General features: G+C 36.5%; 1 protein-coding gene across 7 annotated transcripts in view; it reads left to right on the top strand.

The window, feature by feature from the left end:
* The window catches only part of pam (peptidylglycine alpha-amidating monooxygenase), a 121,949-nt gene that overhangs the window by 75,015 nt on the left and 24,407 nt on the right, over positions 1-22,527 (top strand). For all 7 annotated transcript variants that reach the window (XM_015367036.2, XM_015367054.2, XM_015367021.2 and 4 more), the window contains 6 exons: positions 2,260-2,327; positions 3,381-3,461; positions 3,704-3,780; positions 10,018-10,121; positions 13,334-13,524; positions 14,024-14,086. In XM_015367036.2, coding sequence (XP_015222522.2) covers positions 2,260-2,327; positions 3,381-3,461; positions 3,704-3,780; positions 10,018-10,121; positions 13,334-13,524; positions 14,024-14,086 — 584 coding nt within the window. The remainder of the gene's footprint in view (positions 1-2,259; positions 2,328-3,380; positions 3,462-3,703; positions 3,781-10,017; positions 10,122-13,333; positions 13,525-14,023; positions 14,087-22,527) is intronic.

The raw sequence follows: 22,527 nt of genomic DNA on the forward strand, positions 1-22,527 counted from the left end.
GGATTCTACATAAAACACAATGACTTCCTGACAGCCATTTGGTTAACAAAATTCAAACTACTGCACCATTGTCTTTGAAAACACTTCACCATTTGACTAGCAGCTATATTTAGCAACTTTCATTATACCCAGACCTGCTTCAGAACTGTACTTCAATAGGTTCCAGTAATACTTTATATTCCCACATTGGATCATATTCTTGCGGTAGTCCCTTAAGAGTAAAACATCATATTATTGTAGTTTGAGGATAGCAGGTCTAGCACAATTGACCTGGTGCTGGACGTCATTGATAGTACCATGTTAGGAGAGATGATACCAAAATACAGGAAGTGATCCATATTCTTCAGAGCATCCTTATTTATTATGGATGCCATGAAGGATTTTCAGCTGGAGTGGGTCAAGCTGGTGACCCTAGACAATTAGAGTATTACCAAGTCAAGTTGCACAGTGCATTAGTGGAAGTACCTACTGTTGTGATGATACTTTTGCCTAGACACCCCTTTAGCAAAACACGTTGTGGACACCTGTATCCAGACTATTGGGTGAAGCCAGGGCTGGTTCAACGTCAGTGATGCCCAAATCTGTAATGTCATAGAGTGGCAATGAGAAGCCACTATCACCTGGATAAGCCATCCATGAACCGAACAAAAGATGAAAATATGTCACCAGCTAATGGCTGAGATGCAGGGACACATCAACAGCATGAGGAACAACTAGTTGAGAGAGTAAATCAGATATATGGCTACACTGACCAGCATGACATGCATAACTTCTTCCAGACTATTAAGACTGCCAGTTGACATCTTGGGACAAAACCCCCTCTGATCTGAAGTTCCTGATCTCTCAAAGATAGCGCTATCCTATTTAACTGGGAGTCCATTATACAACTGGAGACTGTACAGGCCATCACACAGTGACATTTGGAGGATTGCCAGTCCGCCAACTATTGGAGAGTTAAACACCAACAGATTCAAACCGAAAAAAGCCTGCACACCAAATGGTATTGCAGCAGTCGTTGACATCCTCCCAGGAAACCCAGTGAAACTTCCATGAAAAATAAATCAAGATCTGTTTTTCACCTCATCATTAATCATGAAGCTGTATGGATTGTCCTCCAGTGCTTTTGTTCTCTGCTGTGGTTTAAAAGAATGCTGAGACACCAGCAAGGGCAGAACCATGATTATCCTGGAAGATCTGAAACTTTCTGTATCTAGACCAAGCTCGAGCTGTCTTCATCCACATCATTTAAGATGGTCTATAGCCTGGCATCTGGTATTGACAGGATGAAAAGCTCTTCATCTTGGTAATGTCCAAGAAGAAACTAAACTCATCACAATTGACACCAACAACCTTTTGTTTGTATACAACTACTTTCAATAACTCCTTCTGTATGCTAATCAAATTTGATATATTATTAATTTAGTTTACCCTTAGTTTAGTCACACTGTTAATATAAGTGGGTAGGGACTTGCTTGGAAGCCTTCAAAAATGTTTGCAGTTTTCTAATCATTATGACCATTTTCCACTTGGTTCATGTCTCCCCCCGATGGAGGTTTTCCCTTTTCCCAGCTAACAGTTTTAAAGTTCTGTTAAGTCTCACTTGTTCTGTTTTTATTCAAAAGTTTCCCTTGTCTATAGATGTGGCACATTTTAGAAGGGTTGGACTCTAGTGTGGAAGCCTTCACATCCTGTGCTTTTATAGTTGCGAAGCCAGACATCCTTCTCCAGCTGATCAGGTGGTGGCAGGCAGTTCATTCCCCACAGGTTTATGGTGGATTTAGTTGAGGCAAGATCTTATATCTTACATCCTGCTATTGCACTGCCATGGTATACACTTATAAAATATCTAAACATACAGTATCTCCTATAGCAGTGTACCAAATGGAGAACTATGATGGGATAATAAGCTTGGAGATGGACATTTAGCTTTCTTTTTCTGAAAAAAAGTATCGTTAGGTTTTTTTTAGTTGGTGGCCGTAATAACTTTGTCCGTGTAGAACAAGAGTCAATGAAATATATTTGATTGTTCATTTTCATTTTGAAACAAAAGATACCAGGGCAATTGTATTACTTTCAGTGTGCTGGATGATTGTTAACAACGTTATATCACAATGGTATAATCATCAGTATATTTCGGACTACTCTCATTCTTTGAATGCTAACCTTGGTGGAAAACAGCCCGGCACAGAGGGTGGTATTTTCAGAAGAAAGTATTCCTAAACCATGTTTTTGAATTAATGTCTCTGTCCCTCTCTGCAGACAGCCTTTGATTGCTGGCATATATCTGCTTATGTCTGTGGATACTGTTATACCACCAGGGAAAAAGGGTAAGTGGGAAGCTGTGGAACTGATTATCATTCCCTTTTTCTCATTGTAACAGCACAGCATTTGAATTCCTTTGAAGTGACATCTGATAGAAATATGCAGAGTAGAAGTATATCCTTTGCTAATAGACGCATTTATTTTTAAATACCAACCCTGGTGTTTTTCACCACCCATAGTTCCAACTGTTATCTGTGGGATAATGTCAAAATATTTTCCATTTGCCTTAATCTGTTTGTCATTTTCTCTTTCTGACGTCTGTGTAGGGCTGCTAGTAAAATGCACTATGTCAATGTTGTTAACATTAGACGGATCCTTGGGTTACTTTCTATAACAAATATTTTCATTGAGAAATCGTATTGTTTTTAAGTATAATTCAAAATTATTTATAACAAATTATTATCAATATGTTATATTGCGTATGTTTATAAAGTGTTTATAAAACCTTTGCTAATAAATTGTGGAGTGATGTAGAAGTTTAAATGTTCGATCCTCACAAAGATGTTCTGAATGGAAAACATCTTATGCACATATTTTAGAATAACTTTGTATTCTCTGAAATTCAATTTATTTCAAAATTTTCACAAAAAAAATATGAATACACCTTTTTTTAGAAAAAATGCTTATTGTCTGACATTGTTTAATGATAAATGAAAAGAATGCAATATGTACAAGAATATCACATACATTAACATTTTACAGATTAATAATTTTGTATATACTTGCACTAATGTGTTTGTAATATTTATAAAATATGTAAAATTAATAATGTTTTGTATTTTTAGAGTAGTTTCGCTAGTAAGAAGCGTTCTGTATAACTTGTTAAATTTACATTTGCCTAATGCTGATCTCTCGAATATCACAAGTTCGACATACTGTAGCTGTGGTACGTTTTAATTTTCTCTTAATGCTAGTTGATATGGTTATTTTATATTTCTTTTTACTGTGTAAAATACTCAACTGATATTAGGATATTACATGGTAACACAAGTAATATATGACTTCTTAGGTACCAGTGCTCATGTTACTAATCAACTGTATGTTTATTTTGTTCACAGTTACGAATGCTGACATTGCCTGCACTTACAGGTCATATCCAATGTACCCATTTTCTTTCAGAACTCACACACATCGCCTGGGTAAGATTTTATACTAACGTACTGCATAATAATCTATTATTAATTTTGCCTTTGACGTTAAACACATATAAATCAAGATTTGTTCAATTCTGTTCCATCTCCAGTAAATAAAGCATTTTAATTTGTGTATGATAGTTTTATATCTTAAAATGTTATTTTCATTTATTTAATAATGAACATAACCCACTTAATCATCGTGTTATGCATTAGTTTGTGAAATTGTGCTGTATTTGCTTTTTCAGGAAAAGTAGTTAGTGGTTATAGAGTGCGAGATGGAAAGTGGACTTTAATTGGGAGACAGTCTCCTCAGTTACCCCAGGTAAGTCATATCAACTACATAAAATTATATACAAATCTTTTTTTCTTTATATAGAATCTCACAAAGCTTTTCATATTTGGTAGTTTATACCTATGTGTGTGTATTTGTGTTTAAAAGGAAATTAAATGCAGTGTGGAAAATAAGATAAATGGTGTTGTGTTGTACATATGACTAAAATGTCATATGTATTTTAATGTACATAAGGCACCGTGAATAAGGGGGTCTGCTACATAATTAAAAAAAAATAGTTATAGGATGTTTCTGGCAAATGTCATTCTTCGATTGTTTATAAAAAAATACAGTACATACGATGCATAATTTAGCTGTTAACACTACTTTTGTCTGAAATGTATGTAACACATTATTTGAAATAATTTATTTACATCTTATTTATACAGTATATGTCTTAAGGTTTGTGTCAAAAGAGATGCTTGTAACAATTTCCTCTTAATGTTTGAAGTGCTTTAATTAATGAAAAGTACACGAATGAGACACCACATCACGTTAGTAATACAGAGGCTGGCTTCTTCAGATTCCTGAGGTTATGTGGCAAATACAGTATCAGAATGGCACTGTAGTTTATCTTATCTGCAATACCAATGATTGCTTTTCTTCCAAACAGTGGAATCACAGTCATATATTGCTTAGGGAGATCTTCAGCTATCACAGTATAAGTAACAAGTAAAATGTGAGAGTTCACAGTCTCCGAATGACAATGTCAGATTTAGACAATTATATTCTGGATAGTGATAATGCATTGTACAGTACCACTTCTATGAAAAGGAGCAAATCTTGGAATCGCGTATATTGAGTAATTGTTTTAGTCCACGTTTGCCTGCTTCTGCATTAATACTAATGTAAAAGATCAGATGGAGGTATGCCTTCAATAATAAATATGGCAAATAACATTTATCTATTAATTATATTTACTTTTCCCGCGAAAATAATGTTCAGCATAATGAAATGATAAATATTGTTTTCTTGAGTGTTAGTGCAAGTGTTGCTTAGTGCCTAATATTTTACCAGGGTACATTCTTAGATTCTTACCCAAATGTACACAGAATTTCTGAAAAATGTATTACTACAAAGCGTGCCTTCTGAAACACTTACTTTGCATACGATGAATATAAAGCAAAACAATGAATTAAACAATACATTTACATTGACATTGCGACATTATTCATTAATGAATCAAATGTACAAACTAGACAAAATCCTGACAAAAAATAACTACCAGCCTGAACTACCAGAACTGCCAGACTTATCTCTAATACCAGACTTTATTTTGAGAACTGGGGATCTGACTAAAAGTTCTTCTGTGTTGATAAAAAGTTGCATTCATTAAAACGTTAGTACTACAGTACTGTATATGCATTGCTGTCTGAACCCTGATACTGAAATGTAGTGAAATCAATATGCTTTCCAGTAAATTATGCATCAGTTGAAATACTACAAAGTGAGAGCTTTGCAAGTAAGGAGTCAAATCAATAAATATGAATGATTTGGTAAGCTACTGGAATTTCCGTGTTTGTTCGTTGGTCATAGTTGTTTGACAGTTTTATTGTAAACTGGCAGGTTGGCTTAAAAGCATACTGTATATGGGTTTGTGTACAAGAGATATATACAGGTACGTCTCTGTACGTGAGGGTGCAACAGGCTACTTTTATCTTCTCGTTTATACCAGTGCTCTCACTCTGATGAAAAATAGCATCCATTTAAAATCCAATTGGAGAAACAAAAATTATATCCATTTGTAAGAGGAAAGCAGCCATTCATGCAAACAATACAGTGCTAGAAAATACATTTAAAATTAATCTATGAAATATAGTACCAATTTGGATTTTAGCATATAACATGTCTTCTCCCACACATTTTAGAGAATTTAAACAATCCTCTGCAAACAAGGCTAATTTGTCACCAATAATAAAAATCCTTCTGATTTTTTTCTTCCTACTGCTCATATTAAAGATTTCGGCTGCCAAGCATCTTCATATGAGGAAGGCTCAACTGGATAATATAGGCTATAGAAATTGTGACACAAGTAGGTTCTAAACAGTCAAAACCCCTTTTAAAATCTTTTGAACATGTCAGACTTATTACAAACTGCTCTTCTTCCGGGACGGTTTGGTCAATGAGCTCCAAAAACAGTAATGTAGTGGCAATGTAAAATAGGGTTCCCTTATCAAGGCGGGATTGCTGCAAGACTGCAGTTGTGTTCTCTTATCATGTTTTGGCACATGCTTCTCTTGTGCAGAAACTATTTGGCCAATTAGCTCCAAACTTAGTATAGTTCTTGCAACAGTACAATTTAATGGGGTTTTTAATTGTGTTTTCTTGGGATTTTTAATTAGTTTTTCTTGCCATTTGGATGATTAATTTGTTAATTTATCTATTTAGTGTGTTCACTTTTAATACTGTGTTTTATTTAGTATTTGGTTAGATTCACTGTATGGGTAAAGCATATTACAAGTATTTTAGGTCTTGTTTATGCAATAAGATGAAAGTGTATAATAATATACATCTGTTCTTTAAGTTGTGCATTTCTAATAATTGGGAATATGCCTTTTCCTTTTCATCCCTTGTCTCTTAAGCTGTATAAGTGCTGGTTGTCAGGGCACTGATATTGTGTTTTAAAATCCAGTCTTTAATATTTGTAAGTAGACAAAAATCATTTGGCAGATAACATCTGTCACTGCATGAATACCCATGAAATGTGAAGGTTTTAGAACTGCTTTTCAGTTGCTGATTATTGATTGGTGATTGATTATTGATTGTTGAGTGTATGAACGTTTCAGCACAGCCCAATGTGATTTCAGTCTTGGAAAGTTTGTCTTCATGTTTTGCAGAGATTGCATCTTTTCTTTCATACTGTTGAAAATTTTCCACTTTTCAGATATACTAGGCTATCACAAATGGTTTGTATACAAAGCAGAAAATTTCCTTTGATAAAGTGGGGCTTGTAAATACATCACTTGGAGTACAGTGTAAACATTGTACAGTATATTATTCTACATTACAAAAACACAACAGAAGCCATCTTAGATCTCTCCCATATTTTCCACCATCTGCTTCTACATTTTACTAACAATATACCAGGTGCTTCAGTGATTCAAAAAGAGCTAATGCATGCACATTTCCAGTCCAGTAGAACTATAATTGCGTTCTAAGGAAGGAAGAGCTTTTAATGCAGTGAATCTTAAATATAAGGTATATGTTGCATTTAAAAAGATTTGGCAAATCCATAGCTTTGTCTGACCATAAAAAGAGTGGATGCAAGGTTCTGAGGCCTGGTGTGATCAGGTCTCTAAGTTCTGTTGAACCTCTAGTTCAGAAAGCAATTTTTTCTACCAATGTGTTCTCACAGTGCATGGCTTCTGTGCCTACTTTCCCGCATTTAGAGGGATTTGTGATGGATGGTAGTCCTCTTTAGAGAATCAGTAATACGAAATTAATTAGAGTAATTTGGAGATGTTATCTAGCTGATAGTCTTGGTTCATGGGACACTGCAAAAAAACAACAACAAGGGAAATTCCCTAAAGTCTCTTATTTTTTTGTAATTAATGGAAGTGGATCATCAGAGCAAGTCTATTCTTTTGTCTATCTCCCCGAAGCTCTGCTCCCGAGTCACAGTTCATTTCATACTTGAATTTGGAGAGTAGTAAAAAAGAAAGTTGACTGTAGATATTAGGAAATAACATTGTTATATTTTCCCCAGTACATGGTCTAAATGTTTGATGTAAACTAAAAATAATTTGTCCCCCTTGTGGTACATTTAAATCTAACCCCTTAAATACATTTCTTCATTTTCCAAATAAGTGTATAGTTTTGTTGCAGAATAATACAATTAAACAGAAAATGAAACAGAAATGTATGAAGAATCATAAATAAGGGAAGGCATAGTAATATACACTTAAAATAGCTACTTCATGCCCTGCGGTGGACACTGACACTGAAAATGAGATTTTGTGCGGCTGTCATTGTCATATCAGATTTACATGCACTAATGGCTTTACCTACCTTCTTGAATATTTTTTTCCACTGAACTGTTGTTATTTTAAGTAGTTTAGTTTATACCTCAAGAGTATAAAATCTCTGTAGGATTTTTTTATCTCCATATAAGATAAAATGCCCATTTTAATTTGCTAGAGGGAAGCAAAGTGCGGTAAATAATTGCACACAATGCATTCACTGCTAAAACTCACTTCATCGGTGACCTATTGAAATACAGCATTTCAGGATTAAAACACTCTTTCGGGTGTGAAACCTAAATAGGTTTAGTTTTTTTGTCTATAGGATAAGTATTTATCTTTGTTGTGACCTTAAAGATGGAGTTATGTACAATATAGTGCTAGTTAAAATCAAGGTCTGATTAGAAAAGATGCATTATTTTTCTTATTATGAAACTCTAAAGTGTTCATTGCGTACATTTCTTTAGTAGACAGACCTTTCCTGTACAGTGAGAGACAACAGAACAAAGGTCTTTTCATTTCCTGCACTACGCTAACAAAAGTATAATGGAAAACAACATTATTTTATTAGACAAGCATTCAGTTTTTTTCACAGGTGTGTATGTACTGTATATTGGCAAAGTTACCTTACTCTGGTTTGATACATGGATATTTACAAAGCTTCCTTTGTCAAATTTCAGGTCAGATAAGTGTTCCTAATAATTTATTCAAGTTAATTAATTTTGATGTAACTTGTAAAGTCAGCCAAATTAGAGGATAGATATTCAACAGTGAGCAGGCCATTTCTTGTGAGGTCATTAAGCAACTCTGCTTAGGAATGGGTCAAAGCACAAGTACAGACAAAAAACAGACATGGGATATTTATAGTCCTTGTTAATATCCATTTTGCTTATAGGACATTCGAAGAAAAAAATGTTGTTTATGGATTTTTTTTTAAAGTGGATTTTCTGATGTACCTGATGACAGACTTTTGAATATAATTTTTGTGGATTTTTAATTGAGTTCATTGTATAAATCTTGAAATTCTATACTCTTCATAGAGTAAAATTACATAACTGTTTTGTAACTTACCCTTTTCATCTGTGAAAGTTTTTGCATACAGTATATTGCATATATACACTATATGCACAAATCTGTAGTTTTAAAGGTGTATATATCTGAAACTTAGAAGAAAAAAAAACAATGTCAAAGAACGTCATTGAATTTGACTGTTTTTCTATGAAGGGCAGCCTGATGGAGTTACTCGTTCTCTCGGGTCTTTAACCTCTTGAGGCGAAGGCTCAGACTTTGTCTCTGGTCAAACGTGAAATTACTATGTTCCCATGCCCACCCTGGGGATGAATAAAGTATTTGAATTGAATTGAATAATAAATTGCAGTGGTCAGTTGTCCAAATCACACTGCCACTATCTAAAAGCAGAATAAATACAGAAAGCCTGTCTTGACACAGAAGATGACAGATTAAGCCTGCTTTCCCACCATGTATACTTTTTCATGGAGCACTTGACAGCCAGGGCTGTCACTGATGTCCACATTACTTATCATCGTTTCCATCATAAGCGTTGCATGAAGGAGATGTATATGAACTCCCCTGTTTAAATATGTTCAACACAATCTGAGAAAAAGAATCTGTAGGAGGTTCTGAACTCCATCTATTTATTCTGAATCTTGCCTTAATTCACATGGCTTTGTGTTTCAGCGAAACGCTACGAGAGCCTGTATGTGTCAGCTGTGCATGGGTAGTCTGTGTTTGAAGACATTGGGCTTTTTTGGTGTTTTGATAAAAAGTGGATTTGATATTTTTATTAAAATATAAATGAATATATTTGAAATTGCATATCAATATAAGAATACATGGTGAGAATGGTACTTTATATTGCCTTGATCTCAAGGTTATTAACGTACTTTTATTTAACAATTTACATGATTTTATTTTGTTTTCATTATGAAGCTGAAGGAATATACAAGCACACATGCTTTCCCTGTCTATTTTTCTTCATTATCGCTTGTAACTTGCAACTTGGCCTAAAATGTTCTGATTAATGAATTCAAGTACCAATGAGTTTCTGTTTTTCTATATGAATTTTATTAATGAATTTGAATTTTAGCATGTGGTTGTTAAGGGGCCACTGTGCTCCTGGCAAATATCTTGCTTCACTCACCACTAAAATCCTTCGATGAGTGTTTACCTTGTGATTTTTATGTCATCCTAGTGAGCTATTTTCATGGGTTTGGTGTTTTGTGAGTTCATAATTAGATGTATTTTTTAGGCATTTTATCCTGCAAACAATGGTGTTGACATCCGGTATGGGGACAAATTGGCTGCCAGATGTGTATTTACAGGGGAGGGAAAGACTACCACAACACGCATTGGGTGAGTTCAAGTTGTCTCCTAGATTTTACTGACCTACATTTGAAACATTTTTTATTTTAGTTTTATACAGCAGTTATTGTCAAAGTTACTTTCAGAATTAAACCGGTCAAATGCCATCTTTCCTTATATCTGAGGACAACTGAACAAGGACGCCTAAAGGAACAATGCTGTTTACACCAGACATGGTCTAACCACAGCTCCTAGCTCGTGTGTGCAATGTGATGGTCGGGTTTCCCATTCAGGGGTATCCTGCCTTGCGGCCGGTGATTGCTGGGATAGGCTATGGCTCTCCTGCAACACTTCACTGGTTAAGCACTTAAAGTTTAAGAAACTGAATGGATGGATGACAAAGTGCAACTACAATTACAGTTTCAGGTACTTTTTAGAACATTCTAGACATACACTTTTGCACACCAGGAAGGTGCAAAGTTGCTCAAATTTCCTCAAGGTGTCAAGTTGGCTGGGGAACATTGATGGACCTCAATTTTCAAACTGATTCACAAAATAAAATATCAGGGCAAGACTGTTACGCCGGGCCCGTAATTGTAATTGTCCTCAGAATCTGAATCAGTGGTGAGGATTACAGAGTTTAAGATGTGATAACAATGCAGTAATGGGAAGCAGAAAGGAGAACAGCAGGCAGCTGAGATGCTCAGGGAAGCAGTCGGATCTGGGCTGGAGACAGGAGTGGATGATAGATAGTTAGTGAGTGGTGGCAGTGTTGCAAACAGGAACCAGAAGGCTGTGAACAGGAAAAACTGTAAACCTGAAACAAAGAAAAAACACACAGTTAAGTCAATGTCAGAGCCCTGAGGAATGGTTCCTCAGGGTTTAAATACTGTGCAAGGTTCTTAACGAGGTTGATAAGCCCGAACTGATCTCATTAGCGATGGCCCTGATGCACGTGTGGAATGCGCCATAGTGATTGAGGGTGCTGATGCAGGAGCATTGGAGCTCGTCAGGGCATCACAAAGATAAATTTAAATGGCGTTAAATATTTAAAAGTTAGACATCAAAACATGCAAGAAAATGTGAACAAATATACCAATTAATACTGTATATCATGTTACATTTTCAGAATGAACCATGAAATCATTCCGAACTTGGTATCATGTAAGATCTACTTGAGTATTAACATAATCCTGTTAAGCTTTGATGCATAGACCTGATCAGCTTCTGGACAGACTGCTATGGGATGTTCCTGTGCACCTACAGCCATCTTGTGAGGGTTTGTCCAGACAGGATTGTCTCCTGTTGTAGGGAATGGAGAGTTGGTCCCACTTATGTGGTATTATACTCGGGTCTACTGTAGGTAAAAGTAGTCTTAAGGCAACACTTTGACAGTTTTGTTGAAGTTATTCCATTGTAAGCTTAGGAATGTATGGTTTTGCATTGAATTGCTGAAAAACCAACACTTCAGAAATGGCTCAGTTGAATCTTGTTGCGCTGAGCGGTAAGGTTTTCCTCAGTCTTCATCAAAGATGTTAAAAGAGATTCCTCCACACATCATCATTCTTCTACCACCCCTCTGGATGGTTTGAGCAGTGAAACAGTATAAGGCTCATCATGATCTTCCATCACTTCTGTCAAGGGCAAATAGCATTCATTAGTGAATAAAACACTCTCTTCTGTCATCTCAAATTTTCTTTGGCCCACAGAAGATGAACATTTTGTCTCTCAGCTGTCAACATGTTGCCCCAGAAGTCCTATGAATATGCAGATTGCAAACTGCAGTTGATCTGCTGATGCTCAGTTTATTTATTCTCTGAATATCTTATGCTGCAGCCACTGCAGTCTTAGTCACTGCATTATTATGCAGATGGATCACATGGACATGTGATGGTCCTGGGCTGGTGTGGTGACCCACTGCCTCCCAGGACTTGACCTGTCTTTCACAAAACTGGTTTCCTAGTTTTTCCTGTCTGCTGATTGAAGCAGAACTTCTCAATTTCTGAGCACCCCCTCTTCCAGACAAGCCATCTTCAGTTATGGCAAAGGCAACAAGGCAACCATGATTACTAATTCTTGGTTGTATATTTTTGCTTTAATTAATTTAAGTTAAGTTAATAAAGTGTCTTTATTAACAGTTACATATACAGATTCTCAATCAACATAAATTGGCAAATTGAGCTAAACACTTATACCACAGTCTACACATCTGGTTCTTCTATGAAATCATATGACTTAAGCTTGATATTTGTTTATTCCAAGGAATAGTAATTTTGAATTGACAGATGTAAGTGCTCTCAATTTAAAATGTAAAAAAAGTATTTATATCCCGAGTGAGCTATTTATCTAAAACTTATGTCATTGCATTGTCATTGCGTAAAAGCCTTTAAAAAGAATGAAAAAATACAGTTTATAAACTGCACAATGCTCACTGCACTGAAACTTACCATTGAGGCATTTTTGTATCTCATGATCATGCTAAACACACGGTTATTAGTTTTAAAGGGAGATATCATAGAACTGAATGGTAAGCTTTTGAAAAAACGGTGTCAAAGAAGACGTAGATGTCATTTCTGCTACCGAGAATTTACTACCAGGCACAGCAGCGAAAGATACATTTACAATTTTTGCCCTTCATCTCCTTCTGTAGCAAGATGTGGCAGGTATGCTGACAGGTTTAAGATGCGGACAGTCTGAGCTTAGAGATTTTAAAAAAGCATTGTCAAGCCCAGGGAAGAACTGTGCCTTATGGTCTCTGGGGAAACTGCATTTGCAAGGAGGGACTGATTTCCGTTTTGAGCTGTCTTTTTTTTTTTTTTTTGAGCGTGTCACCATGTCATTATGGTTGCCATGGTGAATAACTGAACGCTTCATGACTCCAATGGGGAAAGACTGCATTGACGTATTTACCAGGCAGGCATCGCCCACGCACCTCTGTGGGTACCTCTGCTCACTGACAAGGATAACCAATTAAAATTGCAACATTGGCCTGCCTTTTGTTAACAAATACAATGAAATTGTCTCTGCGTGGGGAATGAGTGTGGGGAATAACTTAATTTGGAAAATTGTAGGATTAAGATTTTAAACAGTTTATAACCTGTCGGATGATGGATACAGTACCTCATGAAAACTTGATTTCTTAGTGTGGTGAATAATTAGCCTAAATTAGTTAAAGGACATTGTGTGGGTATTAATTTCTTTCCATTTTATTTTTATTTTTATGTATTTATTCCGTTTTATTTATTTTCATTTTATTTCCACAGGGGCACATCTGAAGATGAAATGTGTAACTTCTATATCATGTATTACATGGATGCCAAACAAGCAGTTCCTTATATGAGATGCATGGAAAATGGAAAGAATGAGATGTTCAGAAACATTCCCAAAGAAGCAAACATTCCTATTCCAGTGAGCCCCGGTATGCTGATGATGCATGGACACATGCATCAAGCAGGTAGAAAAATACATCCCCGCTCTCTCGTATCCACAAGTTTTCCTTACTGCGCACTGTATCTGTCTTGTCAAACAAAAACATTCTTTCTCAGAGATTTACACATGCATTAGATGGCAAGACTTCAATATACAAAAACATCTATGGGCTGTATATCACTCTGCCCTTTTAAATGAAAAGAGCAGATGTGCAAACTCCTTTTCCAATACTAACATTAGTAATACATCATTTAATCTGCTCCCTGAAGTGGCATTTCTGTATTTATAGTTCTAACAGTACACAGAATATATTGCATAAGTACCATAAGTACCATTTCCAATATTGAAAAGCTTCTTTACAGACTAAACGCCTTTTTGTGCTCGTTTCTCTTTGCTACATGTTGTGAAACACCTGGATAAATGTTAAAATCAGTTTTAAGTACTTGCATGTAAGACAATTATTGTGAAGACCCATGCTTTTATCATGAAGGCTAGTAATGTTGTGTTCTGGTTATATACTAAAGGTCCTGAAGAGGAATCTGTATTACTGCAGCCCAAGAGAGAAGAGGAAGAGGTTCTAGACCAGGGTGAGTTTATCCTGGAATGTTACTCATTTTTGCATTCAGCTCACATTGAAAGTTTGATTAACATACCATTCTGTCAAAAGGCAAATGAGGTCCATTTTATAGTGAAAAAAATGTTTTAAAATGTAAAAGGCATTTACTGGTTTAAACAAGTAGTTTATTATTATTTATTCAGTAATAATATGTTGCACTTTTCCTCTACTTCTGGAAAGTAGAAAATGGACATGGAATAATTTCCCTATGTTGGATATAAATGGGAACAGACCCAACATTTTATGTCTTTTCAAATGAATTTATGAATGTTTTCACAGCTGAAAGAACCTTTATGTGCATAATGGAGGCAGTTACAATTCATCAAACAACCCTGTTGCATGTGGTACCCATTATGATGAAACTGTGATCTGTACAGAGTAAAAATACAAATGAATTCCTAAAGAGAGTGTATTACAATTTTCTTTTTTGTGCATATTGTTTGTCACTAATTCTCTGAGCGTGTACCTACAATGTAGCCATATGCTTTGAGACCGCGGATGTAATCATGGCACTGGGATTGGCATGTTGAAGTCCTTGTTTCCATGGATACGTCACAGTAATCGGTTTGCATCATTTTCATGGATATCAGATTCTCAGCAAGGAGCATCTTTCTTATGGGAGTGAATGTGAAGGTGTGCAGAAATTCTGCATTTCTGGTTTATCCATTACATAGCGCAATACTATTGCAGATGGAGAGATTGCCATAAAAAATCATCTTGCATCCTTGGCTTTTAACTAGTATCATGCAGTGTTTTGAATGCATACAAGAATTATGTATGTAGTATATCAACAACACAAACATTGGGAATTCACTGATATTTTGATGTTAAGGCATGAAAATGGGTGCATTGAAGACAGAAGCTTTGAACTGTTCTTGATTATGCATGCATGCTGTAATTTATTTTAGGTGAAGATCAAATTGAATTTATTTAATGTTGCTGCAGTGCATTTTAGTTATGTTTCGAATTTTAACCTTTATTTCTTATGAAATAGAGCCCTGATAGCCATTTTAATGTTGAAAACACATACTGTGTTGTCACAGCAGGTGAAAATTGAAAGTAGATCTTTTCTTTGAAACTGATTTATTCAACGCTGGAAACATGTTTTGATCTGATGCTAAAAAGTCTGGTAACAATTGAAAATACACTTAATAAGGTTTATGGAAATGTATAGTTAGATGGAATTGCTCTAAACTATGTAGTGTACGTAACTTACTATACATTTATACACATAAATTCATCTGTTGTCAAAAGTAGTGGGCATATTTGCAATCTAATTAAAATCTGTTCTATAACAGGAAATTATGTCATTGGCATATAAAAACTCTTAATATTAGATTTTTTAAAATAACATTTCACTATCAGTTTACCTCTCCAAGGCAGTTACATTCCCTTGTAATGAATTGCACATTTTCCTCTCCCTCAGAATGTTGTGCTCAATAGTCAAGTCAAATTATTTGGTCAAGACAAATTTGAAAATCTGAGACAATACATCTTAGTATTAGATGAGCAGCCAGCTTTTGTTTCCAGCATATTCTATGTGAGGTGCCATGGCTCAGAGCAAGATGATAAAATGTAGTTATTGTGAGTCAAAAAAATACCCTTAACAAACAAGACAACTGAGAGAAAAAATCAAGGTTTCATTTCAAAAGTACAACAGAAAACAGAATAACCTTTAGCCACTGAAAATTGCTTGAGGCAGAAGATTTCAGGCCCATACTGTACGTCCTTGCTTAGTGTTGGATGCAGTAGTAAAGGGATGTCCTCCAGAAACTGAGATGATAGTTTGACATATAGCCTGAAAACCTTCATTCACAGAAAGAAATTGTCAAAAATGTCCAGAATCCTCACCTAACCATAAAGATAGTAAATGTGCAATGGGGAGAGTGTGCTGTGGATAGAGGAGAGGTATGAACTTTTCAGCTTAAAGAGGAAACAGCTGATGAAGCAAAACCATGTGAGAGATTGTCAGAATGTCATGTCATATCATTCACTAAACCTCATTATACGGTACCATACGTTGTCGCAGGAAGCCAGTGCCTACATGGCAAGCAACGAGCGCATGGCAGGGTACACCCTGGAAGGAACGCCAGTCGATCACAGGGCAAGTGCAAGCCAATCATACATGGGGACAATTTGGAGGCCACGGTAAAGGCAGAGGGGGAAAATGTGGCCTAGAATCCGGGATCTATAATGACAATGAGAGTCAGGACCCCGGTTTAACATCTCATCCAAAAGCCAGCGCCCACTACAGTATAGTGTCCCCACTATTATACTAGGAAACCCTCCACTAATCCCACTAACACCAGTTCCACCAGCAACCATAACTTCCCAGGAGGTCTCCCATCCAGTTACCAACCAGGGTCAACCCTGCTTAGCTTCAGTGGGTCGGCACTTGAGAGCTGCAGGGTGATATGGCTGATTGTCAGAATATTGTGAGGTAAAATGGAGATAATACTCCACAATAAACTGTCTGGAGATAGTAAAGATAAAGATAGGAATGTGGAAGATGTTTTGCTGGCCATCAGAACATATTGGTATAGATACAAAGAAAAAGTAAAGAAAGAATATTATTCCAAACATTACGCAAAATCAGGCAATACCCTCAGGAAGCTATCAGGAGTAGATTACCTCTACTCTTTAAGATGATTCAACATAACAGTGATCTTCAGTGCACATCCAGGCTCATTCAAAATAACATCAGACAGGTTACAGATTAAAGCATGCCATTCTGTTGATCTACTCTTTTTGAAGGTGATCCATCCCAAGCTGTTTACATCTGAAAGAACAGCAGGTTTTGAAAATGATGTACATGCCTCCGCAGGCAGTGTTTGGAATGAATTAGGCCAGAGAGTGCGAAATATGTTTGCAATCAGCATAATTATGCCAGGAGACGCAACAGATGGAGCAGAAATTCACCGTGGTACGTTGCTTAAGTGTTGCAATGAAATGCCTAGTATCTGCAGCTGTGATTGTTAAGTATCACAGATATAGAGGTTCTGTTTAAATGAGAAGAGATTTCATTAGCATATCTGCAAAACATATCCAGCATGCATTGTTTTTCTTTTGGTTATGTGACCGTCGTCGATCCGCGCGGGCTCATGCCCTCCGCCACCCGTTTCGTCCCGCAACACCTGGGGCGCGAACCCGGGTCTTCGGCGAAACGCAACAGGGAACCAGCCACATGAGCTAAAGGAGACCTCCCTCCCAGGCAGCTGAGGTCCCTGCTACGCGCAGGGAGGGTGATGACGTCACCGTATCCAAACTAGCTCCGCTACAGCTAGAAGAATTTCATGTGAATCAATAGCTGATTCTATTCTATGGTTTTCATTGTTATTTCTGACAAAGCCACGGTATGTGTCCATATTATTGTGACTGCCAGTACATTATGCTGCCTTACAGTTTGCTGGTTATGCACTAGTTTGCTGTTTCAGAGTAGGGGCTTTCATGTTCATCACACTAGATATCTACAGTATCATTCAGACTGTTCTCAGACCACAGGCATCTTTTGATAAACTCTTCGGTCAGCTTGCATGCTCAAGATCTCACTTATACTTTGCCTTCTTTTGCCTTCAAATACACTGCGTGATAATCTGGCTCTATTCTGGTCACTTTTTAACTTTATTTTAACTTTGGTCCATAACTTATTGAATTAGGTTTAGGTTATATCCTGAATTTTGTTAGACTACTGTGATTTGTATCACACGATTACTATTAACATCTTTGAACTTGTAGTGTTTCATTTTATACAATACAGTTATATTATTTAGTTTATATTGGTTTGGATAAAAATATTAACCCAACGACTGGATAATAATAAGACAGAAAATATCCTTAGGATGCATAATGCGTTTATAGTTTTTTTTGTTATTATAACAAAAGCAAAAACAATAAATGAGCTTTTGACTTACTACTGTAAGTATATCTGATAACAAAAATTAATTCAAATGAAAAAAAAAATACATGGGCATCATTTTATAGCAGATGACTAATTAAAAATCCAAAATGGAGAAAACATGTGTGGCCTTTCCATTAATTTTTATGCTTGTTAAACCCTGCATTTGGGAATTGTCCACTAATTTAAATGACTAGGAGTACCTTCAATTTAACAACAATTGTTTAAATAAAATTGGCATCTTATATGGGAGATAAGATGACAGAACTAGTTATCTCAATAGCTGTGAATGGAGGGTTGGATGCCAGAATGCTGTGCATTTATGCAGGTGATAGTGTAAGGAATTCCCAATGAAGAGATATGTGGACGCAGGAGTAGGTAATGTCGAGGCAGGCAAACAATCCGGAACATCAGGCGAGATCGTGGTGAAAACGGAGAAAGGTGGTTCGAAATCCAGGAAGTACAAATAGAGGCGAACAATCCAAATCGAAAGGCAAGGTCCAAGGTTGAGAGGCAAAAGGGGAGTCCAGTATCCAGGAGAATGCGAAGTACAGAATAAACGCCAGGTAGAGCTCTCAAAGAGTAGACTCAATACCGAGCAGCAAGAAGTGGGTTTGAATGGCTTAAATACTGCAGCCAGCCACACGATAGGGCGTCTGGTGCTGAGTTAACACATGCAGCGGCGCTTGTAATTATCACCCTGCTGCTGGCACTGGTTAGATCTCTTGGGGGCTGGTCTGGGCAGGCTGGCGGTCGTGACAGATAGCAGTTCAGTCCTATAGGTTTTCATTGGCATATATCTAGTTTTTTTTTTTTCCCACAGATCTCTTCAGCATTCTATAAGTAACGCTGAACACTGGTGATGTGTTGTAATCTGGGATGTGAATCCAACAAGGAAAATCTGGTTGCCATTGTAAGAGGCATTACTGAATGAGAAGGTGGCACCCTTCACTCTGTACCAGAATTTACAAAACATGTTGCTAAACCAATGTCTCACTATGGTGACTGGGGACACGGTGCTGTAGGAGGTGCTGTCTTTAGCAAGAGATCTTAAACTAAAGTCCTGACAAGTTAGATCCCGTAATTATGTTCATACGAGAAGGTACATTAATCCCAGTGTCCTTGGTAAATTCTAGAAATATCTGCCTTAATTCAGTTGGTAAAGGAATTTGTACAGTACTGTTTATGGGGGCTGTAAGTACGTAATCACTGCCGTGTGTCACTTAGGTGGGTGCTGCACTTCAGTAGTGGACAAAGTCTGTCACTTTATATGTATGCTTTGGGATTCTTTGGGAAGAAAAATGCAAAGAATAATTGTGTATAAACAGCGTTGCGCCAGTTAGTTTGTGTTTTACTGTGTGGGGATAAATGTAGCTCCTGACAACAATACTACTTTCAAGTTGAAGATAATAAATGCCATGATGATTTTTATATACTTTAAAGACCTCATATTACCAAAATTGTTGTCACTTAAAAAATAAATTCTGAACTTTAATCTCACTTTTTAATCTCAGTATTAATTGGCTTCGGTGGCAACATACGGTGCATTAAGTCATAGTAGGAGATGGCATTTCTCTCAAAGGTGAAAACCGAGAAGCAACCAGATATTGCACCATATCAATCTTTAAAGATACAAAATGAGTTAAGAATTTGACATTCATTCAACCCACTTTCTTTGTTCACTGCACAAAAAATGTGTCACTGGTCATTTTCTTACCTTGTACATATTAAGCATCCCTGCAAATGCAAAACCTGTAATAAATTAATCATTTAAAATGTTAGATATTTTAGTATTGAGTATTTTAGTAAGTTTTATGCTATGGATTAAGTGTTATATTTTAAAGCTTTTGAAAAAAATGCTTGCTACAGTTTGTTATTTTTTAGGTTTGATTGCTAGCATCACATTACTTTATATAATAAAACTAATGTATTATATATCCTGCATATTCACTCTTGAAAAAGAGGAACTGCAGATTTCCTTGAGCAGAAACAGAATACCCAAAACTCGAAATGTCCTACAATCAGTAGAAGAGCATCTGAGCCATTAACAACCTATGGCTCTCTAACCTGCATCCCGACAGGTTGATAAATCACTCTCTGTATTTGCCTTTGCCATTATTAGGAAACAAATTCTGCGACTGTCAGTCACTAGACTTTTTGTTGTCTCTCGAACCAGTTTTGATGGATGAGCTCAATAAATAAAGACCGGATACAGCTCATATATCATAGCAGGCTGTCCAACGTGCTGTGTGAAAAGAGAAGCAGCTTCATGATTAGCATTAGAAAACAATGGTGTTTTTCAGAGCTCTTTGATCTTGAACAGGGGACTGAAGAGGTATATTTGCGAGAATAGGAAAGCCTGGGGTCTAATGTATTCTGACCTGCTGGTAGATTTTGTTTATCATCCTCATATTGTTACTTTTGTCCTGGAAATTGTGATCAAATTTAATCTCCATAATTTAGAATAAGTAATACTTTATTTCAATTTTGATTCAGGGTCATGGAGAGCTTTTCTGGAACAAATTCTTATTTGTTACACTCTTGGTGTCTTGGGATTTTTCTGTATGAATCCACCTTTGGTGCAAGAAGATTGATTATACTTTACTGCGGATGCAGCAGCAGAGATTGTTAGGCCAGGAAACAAACACAACCCAGGATGTACGGTCTTTTTTCAAATAGTACCTTGAGAACGTTGAAAGTTGGTGGCATTTAGAAGCAAAAAATTTAAAGTTTATTTGTCTCTGCCACATACTATACAGTAATATTTTTTTTTACAACATGTCCTGGTAGGGTTTTGTCCTTTATGTGATGCTAGTGTTGTTTTTTCCCACATTACATTTTCTTCATAATATACTGAAAATAAACTGTTAATAATGTGTTGGTAGTTGGAAATGAAAAAAATCAACACTACATAAAAAACAGGAATACAGCTTGTTGGAAAAGGATCCTGAAAGGCACCAGAAGTGCAGATAAAGGGGAACTATACCTTCTGGCTTACATGAAGTAAGAGAAAACTCCCCAGTGCATGTACTTGAGCTGTAGCAAGCCATTCTACCTTAATGGCTCCTTCCATGTCATAATATGAACCACGATATGCTAATATTCACGAGATGTGGAATGATTCCATCCCCATTCAATAAACCAGTGTCCTGTAAAGCCACGAAGATAGTGAACATATCTTCATCTTCATATGACTTGTTTCATTTAGGGTGTCTATTTCAAAGGCAGCCAGTCTTCTGCCCTGAGTTTCATGTTTAAATGTCCACTTTTTTTAAACATTAGTGTTGAAACACAAGTAATGAGATCCTGATTAAACTTCACAGAGATTGCCAGACAATTTTGTATCACCATAAGGACACTTGCTTGTCATCTGCTAATGTGGCTGTGCCCAGTTGACCTTGCCCGCCATGTCTGTGAACATTTCAGCTCTCTTGTAAGTGCTGTCAAAGCCTCTTGTGTCATGCTTTGGTTGGCAGTAAGTGAATGTGGTTCCATACCCATTGCTCTCAACAGCACAGGAATGGACAGATATAAGAAGCTTTTTTGGAAGAGTTTTGATGTATGTTAAAATATTGCATTTTGCATAAAGAATGTTGTCTTTTTGTTGTCTAAAATGGTTCATTGGGAAGAGATGATATCTGCGTAATGATGCACAACGCATTTTTGATTAGTATTCTCAGTCTCATTGAATATTTGATAGGGATTTGCGTCCCTTACTGTTTCATGATATTTATTTTCTTTATTGAACAATATAAACTTTAGTATTAATTTTATAATAAAGTAGTGTTACACTTTGACAGTATGTACTTGGATTGTTTAATTTCCAAGTTGTTCAAGATGAACTATAAGCTCATCTTTGAGCTTCTAACTAGACTTCAGTTTCTCTCTTTCTGTAGTTGGGCAACTAAAATCCAAAACAATATCTCCATATTTGAAATTTTTAAACATAAACATCTTAGTCACTCATTAGTTTGATCATTCAGATGTCACCTCTCTCTTGTGGTGTGTTTGCAGAAAGAGTATAAAGACAGATTCTGGAAGACTCCACTTTGAAGTTTTTAAATTGTCACCTGTCTTACGCCAGCGTCAGGTGACCCCCCCCCCCCCCCAGTTCATCTTGTTTGAACCTACTTCCATATCACAGTAATTTTCATTCATATAAAGCAGTTTTCAACTGCTTTATCTTTAGAAGGAAGTGGTAATCCAGAGTCTAATCTAGCACAGGGCCAAAGAAAGGACTATACCCTGAATGGGACACCAGTTCATCACAGTGGACCCATCCAAATACACACATGCACATTCAATGATGCTGGTCAGTTTGGACAGCATGTCTTTGGACTGCGGAAGGAAAGCAGAGCACCGGGAGACACCCTAAATAGACAGGGAATGAAGATACAAACTCAGAGATTAGGTGCATGAAACTAGAATCAAGTCCAGATCCAAAAACTGTGAACTCAGCACCACATGAATCTTAATGTAACTTGTTGTAAACAAAATTGTTCAAAATATATAAGATA

This window comes from Lepisosteus oculatus, chromosome 3 (assembly GCF_040954835.1).
Source record: "Lepisosteus oculatus isolate fLepOcu1 chromosome 3, fLepOcu1.hap2, whole genome shotgun sequence".
In the NCBI taxonomy this organism is placed as follows: Eukaryota; Metazoa; Chordata; class Actinopteri; order Semionotiformes; family Lepisosteidae; genus Lepisosteus; species Lepisosteus oculatus.